The 15,609-nt window shown below is 34.6% G+C and overlaps 1 protein-coding gene across 2 annotated transcripts; it reads right to left on the reverse strand.

Moving 5' to 3' along the window:
• Positions 1-205: 205 nt before the first annotated feature.
• On the reverse strand, positions 206-8,298 carry LOC117331561 (proteasome subunit alpha type-5). Of its 2 annotated transcripts, none has more exons than XM_033890339.1 (9): positions 8,265-8,298; positions 4,670-4,773; positions 3,526-3,652; positions 3,149-3,216; positions 2,673-2,780; positions 1,804-1,862; positions 1,399-1,501; positions 1,195-1,281; positions 206-756 (listed from the first exon to the last, which is right to left on the reverse strand). In XM_033890339.1, exons 2-9 carry the CDS (start codon positions 4,763-4,765, stop codon positions 679-681), a joined length of 726 nt encoding a protein of 241 aa, XP_033746230.1. In that variant the 5' UTR covers positions 4,766-4,773; positions 8,265-8,298; the 3' UTR covers positions 206-678. The 2 variants fall into 2 exon arrangements, with proteins under 2 accessions (XP_033746230.1, XP_033746229.1); XM_033890338.1 differs by lacking the exon at positions 8,265-8,298 and adding an exon at positions 5,526-5,652.
• Between the last annotated feature and the right edge of the window lie 7,311 nt (positions 8,299-15,609).

Here is a 15,609-nt window from a genome sequence, read left to right on the forward strand (position 1 = left end):
CTGTAGATAAGAAATTCGTTTTAGTGTCTTAGGCTCAGTTAGAATTTGTACATGATTACTTTGACAGATAATGCAACACGATTTGACAGTACCAGAACTAACTTATTTAGAGTAATCTTAAAGTGACCCATAAAGCCTTGTACAGTATATAAAATACTGCATGTGTCTCTTATAATGGGAGATGATGGGAATGACGACAACAGAGTTTGTTTCAAAGTATAATTTTATTTTCTCTTGTACAATACAAAAGAAACTTGTGGAATTTTTCCAATTGAATATGAACATGATGTGTGTACATTTCTGGTTTTCCTACATGAGTCCTTCAATATCTACCAGAAGTTGGCCTAGTATCATATTCCAGTACTGTAATTCTGCCAGGGGAACTCTTGAACATCAATAATAAATCACTCTGTCTCTCCTGTTTATATAAGCTGTAACTCTGTAGAAATCTTACACAGTATGTTTCTGCAGGTCTCTAATAGTAAGGAACCTTCTATGTTAAAACACTGGCATAGAAACTGTTCATGGACATCAGTTTCTCTTGGTAGTAATATATGTAACAACAATACAAAGGCTCCACAGGGTGATTGAAGTCAAACTCGTCAACACAGAAATGATGAAGGTGTTTATGGATAGATGAGAATAAGCACTGAATGATGACATAGGACTTGGCAGAGATCAGATATCCTTAATGACATCTTCTAGTTCCTCCTTGGTACACATGTGAAATTTCTTTTGTGGTGTCACTGTTCCCATCTGTAAAGTGATAAAAGGTCAAGGATTTTTAGGGAACAGATGTAATACTTAAGTACCACTTAAACAATATTATTAATCAGTCAATCAGCCAAAAAATAAGGCAGTTCAATCAAATTTAAGAAATAGTTTTAAATTCTTTTGCAAATTTAGACAAACTGAGTGAACCCAACTGTAATTGTCATCCCTGATTGGCTAATAAAGCAAACCAAAACAATTATGGACAAATTTCATTTTTAGCAACGTTGCCTATGGTCTTTTATTGATTACAATGATACCTGAATTTGTAGATAAGACGAGTATTTCCACAGCAAACACCTGATACTGGAACCTGTTCAAGATTTCTCCTAATCTAAATATTTCCTTTAGGCCTTCTATACAGTGGTTTATACTATAATTATTGACAATGATAAGTCTCTAGACTAGTACACTGGTACTAACCTCAACATTTGATGAGTTGAGTTTCTCTTCCATAACTTGTTTAAGGATGGTCAGAGCATTTTTGCAGGCCTCCTTCAGAGTCATGGACTGAAAAAAGAACACACAAAATGTTATGTTGAACTGACAAGTAATGGGCACTGGTACATTGTATAAAACTCTGTGTCTGTAGTGTCTGCTATTGAACTTATTTGGGGTTTTGTTTACCTTGTGGTATACATCCTGGAGAGCTTGTTGTGCACCCTCGGACCCGGATCCTATGGCCTTGGCATCGTACTGGATGAAGGTCCCAGATGGATCCATGTGGAATCTAAAAGAGCAATATAAGTAAGAATGATCATAAAACCATGATTAGTTAGATTCTTAATACTAGTAGTCTATACATTGGGGAGAGACAGATTTAGTCATCACGAATATGGAAGTGAAAAACTGGGCTATGTAACCTTACATTACTGTGTTACTTTACTTATATACATGTAAGTTGTTTATATATACCTTCCTTTGAAAATATATATATGCATTATAATATTGATTCCTTGTAATTAATTCAGAAAAAAGATGCAAGTTTAAGAATTCTTTAAAACTTGTAACATCTAAACAACCAAGACTTACAATTGTGGTCCCTTATGATCGATCCCAGCAAACAGCAAGGCAACTCCAAAAGGTCGACTCTGAAATATGTACAAAGGACATAACGATGATGTAATAAAAATAAGATTAGCTCACACAGATATACCCCTGACCCCCTCATCAATAAAGTAATTAAGTCTGAATGAGATTCTGTACACAATTTTGTAAGTGGTCAAGTGTGACCTTTGACTTTTAACCTTGATCAATGACTACCAAAATCTAATCAGGTGTAGAATTTCATGCTACGATGTTATGGTGTGAATTTGAGTTAAATCGGTCCCAGGGTTCAATGTCTAACATAGGAATTTTATAAACCCCTATTGCACATCTACATTTTACAGTGTATCATCATGTACGTTTGAACTTCTGTTAAGGCCTTACATGATGTAATAGTATTTTTGACAGTATATGCTCAGATCTAATTTGTAATAACAGCAACTTTGACCTTGACATTAGGACCTTTTTGCTCGCACAATTGCTTGGACACACGCACAGACCAGTGATTAATGTTTACCCTATTTTACTGTTGGGGTAAATCAGTTGTTCCTCAACTTCAGCAAGTTGTGAAATACATAGATATCTAAATATGTAATATGTTATTAGGTCTCATTGACCTACACATAAATACATGTATAGATAAAAATTATTCCAAGAGTTCTAGAAGGCAATATATTAATTTTATTCAAGACCAATTGCATTCCTTAAGTGACTGTTGATAGGACATTAAACAATACAAAATCAAACCAACAGCACTGAATACCAGTTTATCTATGAATAGCATGAGGGAATATCTGTATAAGTATTCAGTGCCATCAGTTAGGAAGTTCTGTGAGCAGTCAATTTATAATTACCATGGCTCCTGGGTCAGCATCGTCATCCCCAAACTGTAGAGCGAGGTTACTGACAGCCTGGGTGACACTTTCCACTGACATCTTCTCATTGTAGGTGAACCAATGGTTCTAGAATAAAAAGATATAAACAATATATATCTACTAGTTCTCACAAACAGTGAAATCTGTTTGTCATAACTATAGCTGCCACCTGCAATATACCATAAGTTCTATCAATATTATAAAGACAGTTTGAACATGATATTGTGCTTTTGCTGTATGTACGTGTTTACCAGAAACATACGAGTCGAAGAATTATATGCATTTTCCAATATTGAACTCTAGTCTGTTGGTCCAGTGTATAAATACTGGAGTTTCAAAATGTGTATAAATAATGGTGAATTTATAATGATGTCATACAGAAGATGTTAGAAGTTAGCTGTCTTACGTAGCTCATAGTACAGATATAAATCCTGTGGACATCCAGTTTATCTTACCTGGGCTTCTACTCTAGCTTTGTCAATCAATGTTCGGGAGTCGGCAATTAAACCACTCATAGCACAACCTTCAACAGCCAAGGACCAAACCATTAACATATATAACCCCATGTGAAAATCATTACAAAGAAGGCAAGCATGTAAGATATTCTGTAATGACACAACACTTCACTACTTTTTAAGACTATAATGTAAATAGCATGGGAAATGTCTTCAAATTGCTGATCATCATCACCTTTTTCAAACAGATCAAATAATCAGAGGTAAAATGACGTGTCATTGATTAAATCAACTAAATAGAACAATATTTTTTTTTAGAAATTTCACCACAAAACACTATGATAGAACAGAAAAATACTTCCATCATATCAACATACCTATATGATCATCTACCTCCATTACTTTTTCTATACTGGTTGTTTCAATTAATGGGGAGGTAACCCTTTTCTCCACCGCCAATACAACACCTTCACTTGTCTGAATACCAATGGCAGTTGATCCCAACTATAAATGAAAGTAAAAATCTTAATACATGTATATCAAATTGAGATTATTGGCAGTGTATTTCAAGACCTTTCTTCTATATGATTCTAATAAGTAAAGTTGAAATGAAACAAGTTATCAGTGTGCAACTTTTTAATGTTTAAACTAAGCATGCTATAATTACCTTCACCTTTCACTACAATGTCAATTTTTAATTTTGTAACAGCTTGAATGCAAGTAATCAGGAGTTTGTCTCAAACACATTAAACACTACTTTATATCATGATTATAAAAAGTCTTAGCCAAGTGTAAAAGAAATTGGTAGAAACCTACAGAGGATCTTTAGATTTTTGGACAAGTACTTGAAATAAACAAAGGGCAACTACTTTTGCAATGCAGTATGTTTGTGTTAAGTCTCCTTGTGATAATCCGGAACTTTTGCCGAGTTATAGTGCTACCTCACTGAAGAATACTGCCTAAGACATCCACCAGGACACCCCACCCAGTCACATTATACTGACATTAGGGAATTCGAAACACAACATTATATTATGATCATAAACTGACATAAAGCCTATCCAGTTTCAAAGAAATTAATTGAAAACTGTAGAACTCTGGACAAGATATCAATTACTGAAATAACCAAAGGACAATAACTTTTTTTCAAAAATACAAAATTAGTCTAATCAAAATGCCATTCAAGGAAACACAACAATATATCATACTACCAAGTTTCAAAGAAATCAGTTGAAAAATGAAAAAATGTAGATCTTGATTTCAACAAAAACTCAAATACTGAAATGGAAAACAGTGCAAAACCTTTTGCAAAAAAAGTTCTTTTTGGGAACAAAGATACATGTACAAATGTACCATGATTTGAATGCCTATACCAACTGCAGGTTTCAAATTAAAGAGATAGGTAAAAAAAACTTTACTTATTACAAACAGTGGTGTTTTGTCTTTTTATCCATATCAAATACTGTCAGAATATAATCATGACTTTAAAAAAAGATAGATTTAAAATTGTTTTGATTTTACCTTTATGGCTTCTATAGCATATTCCACCTGGAAGAGTCGCCCCTCTGGGGAAAAGGTATTGACTCCTCTGTCATACTCGGAACGTGTCAGGAACATTATGAGTTCTGAGAATTGCATGAAAAAGAATTACACTGGTATCTTTTACACATGACACCATAAAATAAATTAAAATGGATCAAAGCCAAAGAAAGTTTAGTTATCAAATTAAGCCTTTGTATATATATGCATTGCACTCCATATACATGCATTGCTAACTATAACCTTGTATACAAAATAATACAGTTATTGAAAAATCTTAAATCTTAAATACAGACTATCTATATCTACTGTCTATATATATATAGTTTCCGAGACATTTGATTATCATTTGCACCATTAACCTCATGATCACTGTTAATGAAAATTAAAAGTACTATTTTTTATTGATATCAGGCTCATATATGCAAAATTACTTTGTCTAATCAGATAATGATTATGCCAATTCATGGATCGGTATTCCATACAATAGGTAACAATACAGCCAATGCTACTTTCCACAGTACTCAAACCCCTGCAAGTGACGTGCTTGTGATCTAATAATGTTTTCCTAGCCAATACATAGTAATCTTAAGCTGTGAGTTAAAGAGTATCCTTCTGTAAAAAATGTTGATGAAATCAACTGAAACCCTGCCTTGTGATGTCTGGATATGCCCGTTGCTTTATGCTGAAAAACATGTACGTTCAAACGCATTTTAAGGGATAACCAGCTTACACTTCTGGCAGTTAATGAAATTTCCCACTAACCAACGTGTCACATATATGTATTTTCATACTGGAAAAAAATCTGCGAAAGCATAAAATCGAGCTGAAACCTTACCTAAAATTTCCAAACAGTCACAAACATGCCAGTCACCGGCTACTCTGTTTCTGTAAAGCGCTTGAAGTGGTCGTATTCATACATACTTATATCAAGCGTTTGCATTCCTTTTTAACTGGACGATGTATTATCAAAAACAAAATTATTCCGGATTATTCAATGTTAACTTTCACCGTTGTAAATCCGGAAAAACCGTCTGTCTGTATCTCGACGGACCTGTAGATGTTCCTGGCTACCAGCGTTCAGCCCAGTCCAGTTTCGCTACTGTAGGTCTACATATAATTTCTTATATCAAAAATTAAAGAATTCTTTTTTTTCAGAGACGTCCTGTTTTTGTATTATTTCTTTTCTAAACTGAGAATTGATTGTTTGATATCAAATAGTTATTACAGAATTATATTTTTCACGCATTCTGCTTGTTTAAAATAATACCACGTGATTCCTGATAAAAATGACAAAAAAGGGCGTGATCATGACTGAGATCTACAGGTATACTTTGATCTCTGATATAGATCATGAGTTATAATGTACCTCCCAATAACTGAATGTTGGAAATCTTGCTGTAATGTTTATGTAAAATTGTATCGGAAAATGACTTTATACAAGTTGTATAACTTGTGCCCAATCCCTTTGTATATTTAAGTTACTAAAAAAACGTGTTTAAATCAATTCAAGTGGAATCAGTGTACTGAATGTATGTTTATGTATTAAGAGTACTGCTTTGGTTGTAAGATGTTTTAAAGATATGATAAAATATTTACAAATGATTCACATACATGTACATGTAGCAGTTTTTAGGTAAGAAAATTATTTCTGATTCCTTTTTTGTATCAATTGTATGTTGTCAGAGACCTATATACTAGTATATAGGTCTCTGTATGTTGTATATATATTGTTAAATGGAAATTGACAGATACAACACAGATCAAGTTAAAATTATTTCTTTATATATCAAAAATTGTAATTTTTGACATCAAGAAATCATTTTCTGTTACCGAAAAACCGGCTTAAAAAGATAATGAATAAATATGACAACGGCGCCTCGTTATCGTAAATGCTTGCATTTTTTTCTGTTTTAGAATATAACAGCAATTAGTTTAAACAATATTTATTTATATTCAATACAAGTGTACATATACATTGCAAATTGTACATTGGTGAGGGATCTAGAAACAAGCTTAAAGCTTATATTAATCCATTTCCCTCTAAGGTTCGGCACATTGGTGATTAGTATGGTGGTCGAGATACAAATACTGTTTCATAATAATAAACAAAAAAAATAATTATTTTGACAAAAAGGTAAATTATGGTGAAAAGTGATGAACGGTGGTGGAATACAAATAAATCTATGTTATCGCAATCTAATTGGAGAAAAGAATACTTGGATATATAAGTATGTAAATTATTTATGTTAATTAATGATGTCGATGGGGATGTGGATAAATTACGATGAAGCTAAGTAGTTCATAAATATTTAGTCGAACCTTTTGGAATTTATATAAAAATCTGTACAGCTTCAATTATTATTTCATTTTCTTCATTTGACAAGTCTGGGTTTCCTGATAATAGAATGTCAGTATTCAGATCAAAATTAAACAACAATTCGATTTTTCATTCTGTTTGAATTTTTCGAGGAAATCAAAGTTTTGATATAAAAAATCAAATTCTTTTTTTTATATAAAATATGCTTACAAATGATTAAACAATGCCTCGTGCTTATTTATTCACAGGTGTTTGACAAGATCCCTTCGGTACTTTCTCAGAAATAGCGATAACAAACTTCAATGGTCAAAATCCAAGATGGCTGCCTGTCGGCCATGTTGTTTTCCGATCGGTCCCAAAATGCAATATGCATAACTAGGCACCAAGGGGAACCTACATATGAAATTTGAGAAAGATCCCTTCGGTACTTTCTCAGAAATAGCGATAACAAACTTCAATGGTCAAAATCCAAGATGGCTGCCTGTCGGCCATGTTGTTTTCCGATCGGTCCCAAAATGCAATATGCATAACTACGCACCAAGGGGAACCTACATATGAAATTTGAGAAAGATCCCTTCAGTACTTTCTCAGAAATAGCGATAACAAACTTCAATGGTCAAAATCCAAGATGGCTGCCTGTCGGCCATGTTGTTTTCCGATCGGTCCCAAAATGCAATATGCATAACTACGCACCAAGGGGAACCTACATATGAAATTTGAGAAAGATCCCTTCAGTACTTTCTCAGAAATAGCGATAACAAACTTCAATGGTCAAAATCCAAGATGGCTGCCTGTCGGCCATGTTGTTTTCCGATCTGTCCCAAAATGGAATATGCATAACTAGGCACCAAGGGGAACCTACATATGAAATTTGAGAAAGATCCCTTCAGTACTTTCTGAGGATTAGCGATAACAAGAATTGTTTACGGACGGACGGACGGACGGACGGACGGACGGAGGGAGGGACGGACGGACGGACGGACGACGGACCACGGACGCAGGGCGATTTGAATAGCCCACCATCATCAGATGGTGGGCTAAAAACGTTGATGAAATCAACTGAAACCCTGCCTTGTGATATCTGGATATGCCCGTTGCTTTATGCTGAAAAACATGTACGTTCAAACGCATTTTAAGGGATAACCAGCTTACACTTCTGGCAGTTAATGAAATTTCCCTCTAACCAACGTGTCACATATATGTATTTTCATACTGGAAAAAAATCTGCGAAAGCATAAAATCGAGCTGAAACCTTACCTAAAATTTCCAAACAGTCACAAACATGCCAGTCACCGGCTACTCTGTTTCTGTAAAACGCTTGAAGTGGTCGTATTCATACATACTTATATCAAGCGTTTGCATTCCCTTTTAACTGGACGATGTACTATCAAAAACAAAATTATTCCGGATTATTCAATGTTAACTTTCATCGAAGACCGAAAATTATTTTGTATTGACACTGCCCCGTAAATCCGGAAACACCGTCTGTCTGTATCTCGACGGACCTGTAGATGTTCCTGGCTACCAGCGTTCAGCCCAGTCCAGTTTCGCTACTGTAGGTCTACATATAATTTCTTATATCAAAAATTAAAGAGTTCTTTTTTTTCCGAGACGTCCTGTTTTTGTATTATTTCTTTTCTAAACTGAGAATTGGTTGTTTGATATCAAATAGTTATTACAGAATTATATTTTTCACGCATTCTGCTTGTTTAAAATAATACCACGTGATTCCTGATAAAAATGACAAAAAAGGGCGTGATCATGACTGAGATCTACAGGTATACTTTGATCTCTGATATAGATCATGAGTTATAATGTACCTCCCAATAACTGAATGTTTGGAAATCTTGCTGTAATGTTTATGTAAAATTGTATCGGAAAATGACTTTATACAAGTTGTATAACTTGTACCCAATCCCTTTGTATATTTAAGTTACTAAAAAAACGTGTTTAAATCAATTCAAGTGGAATCAGTGTACTGAATGTATGTTTATGTATTAAGAGTACTGCTTTGGTTGTAAGATGTTTTAAAGATATGATAAAATATTTACAAATGATTCACATACATGTACATGTAGCAGTTTTTAGGTAAGAAAATTATTTCTGATTCCTTTTTTGTATCAATTGTATGTTGTCAGAGACCTATATACTAGTATATAGGTCTCTGTATGTTGTATATATATTGTTAAATGGAAATTGACAGATACAACACAGATCAAGTTAAAATTATTTCTTTATATATCAAAAATTGTAATTTTTGACATCAAGAAATCATTTTCTGTTACCGAAAAACCGGCTTAAAAAGATAATGAATAAATATGACAACGGCGCCTCGTTATCGTAAATGCTTGCATTTTTAGCCCACCATCATCAGATGGTGGGCTATTCAAATCGCCCTGCGTCCGTGGTCCGTCGTCCGTCCGTCCGTCCGTCCGTCCCTCCGTCCGTCCCTCCGTCCGTAAACAATTCTTGTTATCGCTATTTCTCAGAAAGTACTGAAGGGATCTTTCTCAAATTTCATATGAAGGTTCCCCTTGGTGCCTAGTTATGCATATTGCGTTTTGAGACCAATCGGAAAACAACATGGCCGACAGGCAGCCATCTTGGATTTTGACAATTGAAGTTTGTTATCGCTATTTCTCAGAAAGTACTGAAGGGATCTTTCTCAAATTTCATATGTAGGTTCCCCTTGGTGCCTAGTTATGCATATTGCGTTTTGAGACCAATCGGAAAACAACATCGCCGACAGGCAGCCATCTTGGATTTTGACAATTGAAGTTTGTTATCGCTATTTCTGAGAAAGTACTGAAGGGATCTTTCTCAAATTTCATATGAACGTTCCCCTTGGTGCCTAGTTATGCATATTGCATTTTGAGACCAATTGGATAACAACATGGCCGACAGGCAGCCATCTTGGATTTTGACAATTGAAGTTTGTTATCGCTATTTCTCAGAAAGTACTGAAGGGATCTTTCTCAAATTTCATATGAAGGTTCCCCTTGGTGCCTAGTTATGCATATTGCGTTTTGAGACCAATCGGAAAACAACATGGCCGACAGGCAGCCATCTTGGATTTTGACAATTGAAGTTTGTTATCGCTATTTCTCAGAAAGTACTGAAGGGATCTTTCTCAAATTTCATATGTAGGTTCCCCTTGGTGCCTAGTTATGCATATTGCGTTTTGAGACCAATCGGAAAACAACATCGCCGACAGGCAGCCATCTTGGATTTTGACAATTGAAGTTTGTTATCGCTATTTCTGAGAAAGTACTGAAGGGATCTTTCTCAAATTTCATATGAACGTTCCCCTTGGTGCCTAGTTATGCATATTGCATTTTGAGACCAATTGGATAACAACATGGCCGACAGGCAGCCATCTTGGATTTTGACAATTGAAGTTTGTTATCGCTATTTCTCAGAAAGTACTGAAGGGATCTTTCTCAAATTTCATATGAAGGTTCCCCTTGGTGCCTAGTTATGCATATTGCATTTTGAGACCAATCTGAAAATAACATGGCCGACAGGCAGCCATCTTGGATTTTGACAATTGAAGTTTGTTATCGCTATTTCTGAGAAAGTACTGAAGGAATCTTTCTCAAATTTCATATGAAGGGGCCCCTTGGTGCCTAGTTATGCATATTGCGTTTTGAGACCAATCAGGGAAAAAAATGGCCGACAGGCAGCCATCTTGGATTTTGACAATTGAAGTTTGTTATCGCTATTTCTCAGAAAGTACTGAAGGGATCTTTCTCAAATTTCATATGTAGGTTCCCCTCGGTGCCTGGTTATGCATATTGCATTTTGAGACCAATCTGAAAATAACATGGCCGACAGGCAGCCATCTTGGATTTTGACAATTGAAGTTTGTTATCGCTATTTCTCAGAAAGTACTGAAGGGATCTTTCTCAAATTTCATATGTAGGTTCCCCTTGGTGCCTCTTTATGCATATTGCGTTTTGAGACCAATCGGAAAACAACATGGCCGACAGGCAGCCATCTTGGATTTGACAATTGAAGTTTGTTATCACTATTTCTGAGAAAGTATTTAAGGGATCTTTCTCAAATTTCATATGTAAGTTTCCCTTGGTGCCTAGTTATGCATATTGCGTTTTGAGACCAATCTGAAAACAACATGGCCGACAGGCAGCCATCTTGGATTTTGACAACTGAAGTTTGTTATCGCTATTTCTGAGAAAGTACTGAAGGGATCTTTCTCAAATTTCATATGGAGGTTCCCCTTGGTGCCTCATTATGCTTATTGCATTTTGAGATCAATTGGAAAACAATATGGCAGACAGACCGCCATCTTGGATTTTGACAATTTAAGTTTGTTATCTCTATTTCTCAAAGTACTGAAGGGATCTTTCTCAAATTTCATATGTAGGTTCCCCTTGGTCCCTTGTATTGCATTTTTGGACCAGTCTGTCCTGAAAACAACCTGGCAAACAAACAGCCATTATCGTTAAATCTCAAATTTCTTATATAGCTAGGATTCCCTTGTTTGAAAAGTACTGGAGGGATATCTTAATTTGCACAGATTAGTAAAAGGAAGGGAAAAATAGAGAGAAGATCAATCTGACATAGAACCTATAAAGATCATTCAATGGTGGGCGCCAAGATCCCTCTGGGATCTCTTGTTTTTTTCTGTTTTAGAATATAACAGCAATTAGTTTAAACAATATTTATTTATATTCAATACAAGTGTACATATACATTGCAAATTGTACATTGGTGAGGGATCTAGAAACAAGCTTAAAGCTTATATTAATCCATTTCCCTCTAAGGTTCGGCATATTGGTGATTAGTATGGTGGTCGAGATACAAATACTGTTTCATAATAATAAACAAAAAAAATAATTATTTTGACAAAAAGGTAAATTATGGTGAAAAGTGATGAACGGTGGTGGAATACAAATAAATCTATGTTATCGCAATCTAATTGGAGAAAAGAATACTTGGATATATAAGTATGTAAATTATTTATGTTAATTAATGATGTCGATGGGGATGTGGATAAATTACGATGAAGCTAAGTAGTTCATAAATATTTAGTCGAACCTTTTGGAATTTATATAAAAATCTGTACAGCTTCAATTATTATTTCATTTTCTTCATTTGACAAGTCTGGGTTTCCTGATAATAGAATGTCAGTATTCAGATCAAAATTAAACAACAATTCGATTTTTTATTCTGTTTGAATTTTTCGAGGAAATCAAAGTTTTGATATAAAAAATCAAATATTTTTTTTTATATAAAATATGCTTACAAATGATTAAACAATGCCTCGTGCTTATTTATTCACAGGTGTTTGAAACATGCAAAAGTTCAAATGCTGTATACGATTACAGGCCGATTTACAAATTAACTCTCCACATACATTTATATATTATATCCCAGTCAGCATTTGTTTTCAATCATATGTATTGTATTGTGTGGGACCATAAACACTTAACTTCACAAATATGTATATATATAAAAAAAGTATAACAACAACAACAACAACAACAACAACAACAACAACAGAAATTCACTACATGTAAAATTGTCTTTCCTTATACCGTTATCGAATTACGTAAAATTAATTCAACACTCTGGGCAGATTGGAAGATGCTTGATAAAAATTATCGTGTTGTATCTGGGATACATTTATGATATGTTTATAGTTATCCATTTAAATGCGCATCTAAACAATCAGAAATAAGGACGATTACATTGGCTGATTTCGGCGATGTCGCACTGTCGCGACATTACCGTACGTGCGAAGATTGACGAAGAGTGAACAGTACACCATGCGAAGATCTAGAGCTACATTGCCCCAGTGCCAAGCAAAAAAGCTGTGTTTGCCGCATGGCGCACTGTCGCTCTTCGCTTGGCAGGCGAAAGACCAAAATTAAGGTTTGTTAAAAAAGACGAGAATCAAAGTCGCTAATTTGCGTGCATTTATTTCGACTATGGTGTTTAATCTTTTTGGAGCGAAAAGACGAGAATTAAGATATTTAATTTTCGTATTTTCAGGGCGAAAAGTCGAAATAATGAAATGGCACAAATTAGCCATCGTAACATATCAAAAGTCTGACAAAAATGAAATTTCTAATTTATCTGTGTAATGTTCCTACATCTTATGTTAGATGTGATAGTAAATGTTAATTTTTATTTGAGTTAACGTTATATTGTGCTTGAAGTGAACATAATATAATGCGATTGTGTTTGACAGTGAACATTATGTAATTGAAATGTGTTTGACAGTGAACATTGTGTAATTAGAATGTATCTGACCATGGACATTATGTAATTATATTGTTTTGACGGTGAACGTTAGATTATGTATGTCAGTCAACGTGAGTGTTTGACATTATAAAATTATATCATTTTAACAGTTAAAGTTAGATTGTGTATGACAGTGAACGTTTTGTAATTAGATTGTGCTCGACAGTGAGGATTATGTAATTAGATTGTGTTTGAAGGTAAACATTATGTATTTAGATTGTGTTTAAAGGGGAACATTATGTAATTAAAATGTGTTTGACAGTGAACATTATGAAATTAAAATGTGTTTGACAGTGAACATTACGTATTTAGATTGTGTTTGACGGGGGACATTATGTATTTAGATTGTGTTTGACAGTGAACATTATGTAATTAGATTGTGTTGGACAGTGAACATTACGTATTTAGATTGTGTTTGACGGGGACATTATGTATTTAGATTGTGTTGGACAGTGAACATTATTTAATTAAAATGTGTTTGACGGGGAACATTATGTACAATTTTTTTGTATTTAGATTGTGTTTGACAGTGAACATTATGCAATTAAAATGTGTTTGACAGTGAACATTATGTATTTAGATTGTGTTTGACGGGGGACATTATGTAATTAAAATGTGTTTGACAGTGAACATTACGTATTTAGATTGTGTTTGACGGGGGACATTACGTATTTAGATTGTGTTTGACGGGGAACATTATGTAATTAAAATGTGTTTGACAGTGAACATTATGTATTTAGATTGTGTTTGACGGGGGACATTATGTAATTAAAATGTGTTTGACAGTGAACATTACGTATTTAGATTGTGTTGGACAGTGAACAGTTTGTAATTTTAGTAGTGTAAAGTGTATGTTAGTTACGGATTCTGAACGGTTCAACAACACTTTAAAGATCACTAGGGCAAAAAATAACAAGTAAAAAGTATGTACATCATGAACGTGCGTGGTTAAGCAAGTGTGAATCGAACCTAGATATTTTAAATATTTTTAGATTATTTTAAAACCTCGTCACCTTGGTGGTAACAGGCAAATGCGATATCCATTACGTAAAGGCTACCTTGCTACCTGACCAAGCTGACCAATCGAGTTGAAAAGGCGAGTGTGAGTTGGGCATTAAAAGCAAGACGCAAGGATAAATATACGAGCTACATGAGATTTGTGAATAGCTTTGCGATTCGAAAATGTATGTTGTGACGAGATGGGTTAAATTGCGATCATGTATATATTCAAAATGCTAATTATTGCTCATTCTCTGAGCATTTTTCGACTCGCATTCTTCAACTCTCCATACATAAAACATTTAACAAAAAGAAAGCCAGAATTTGGTCCGGCGTCTAGGATCCACTGAAATGATCGTAACAGTCCGAGATACACAGTGACCTCCCGTCCAGGAAACACACACGGAACAACAAAATGATAATATCAATGATATTTATTTTATAATAAGCTTATTCAAAAAATATTTATTAAAGTGTTTCAGATATAAATACGAAATATACGTACATGTATGAAATAATGCATCAGAAATGTTTAAAAACGAAGTAGAGGAACGTGTGACACTATTCAAAATAGAACGATATACTAAATTAAGATCTGATGGGTCTATTTCCATGTTTGATATTACATCTTCAAGTTGTAATAGTTTTAAATGAAGGCTAAGTTAATAGAGTTGAAGGAAATTGGAGCAAATTTTAAGATGCAAAATATAATTAACAATTTAGGTAAGTAACTAGAATTCCAGAAAAGTGCGTCCACACAGGGTTTGAAACAGATATGTGAACTATTAAAGAGAGTTTTGAGCATTCGTTGTCTTAAAATGACATAATTATTGGTGATGTTTCAACGGACAAAGGAATAAATATATGTGTTTTATATATAAAAGTTTTGTTTCGAGAAAGCCCTAAGAGTTAATTGGTAACGGTAAAAGACCTAGGATAGTAAATTCATGTACTGGACTAGTTCTTTGGTAATCTTTGGAAGTTTCTCTATTCCGGATGGCAGCAGGTCATTATCGTGAAGACGCTTTCGAATGGTGAACCTAGCCAGATGCTTGAGCATAGACGGATCCTTATAGCAGTTGTCTGGCATAAACCCACACGCCTCCCTCTTCAAGAAATAAATCTCGTTAGCCTTTCTTCGCATATCGGCCACGGTTTCGCCGTCAAAGCTGACATTTAATCTTGGTATTGCCCTCAGACAGTAGAGCAAACACTCCTGTATAATGCTGATGGGTGCCGAGATCTTTAGAGGACCGCCAAGTGCCCCGACAACCAGCTGATGACTCCCGAGAATCTCTAGTAGTTTGTCTAGCGGTGGACCTACTGGGGAGGCGCC

Source organism: Pecten maximus, chromosome 7, assembly GCF_902652985.1.
Source record: "Pecten maximus chromosome 7, xPecMax1.1, whole genome shotgun sequence".
Taxonomy (NCBI): domain Eukaryota; kingdom Metazoa; phylum Mollusca; class Bivalvia; order Pectinida; family Pectinidae; genus Pecten; species Pecten maximus.

Coding starts and splice junctions, on each gene's coding strand:
- LOC117331561 (XM_033890339.1), bottom strand. CDS start 4,765: ATGTTCCTGACACGTTCCGAGTATGACAGAGGAGTCAATACCTTTTCC. Junction 1,502..1,803: donor GATCATAAGGGACCACAATT/GTAAGTCTTGGT, acceptor TTGCTCTTTTAG/ATTCCACATGGATCCATCTG. Junction 1,282..1,398: donor TCCAGGATGTATACCACAAG/GTAAACAAAACC, acceptor TTCTTTTTTCAG/TCCATGACTCTGAAGGAGGC.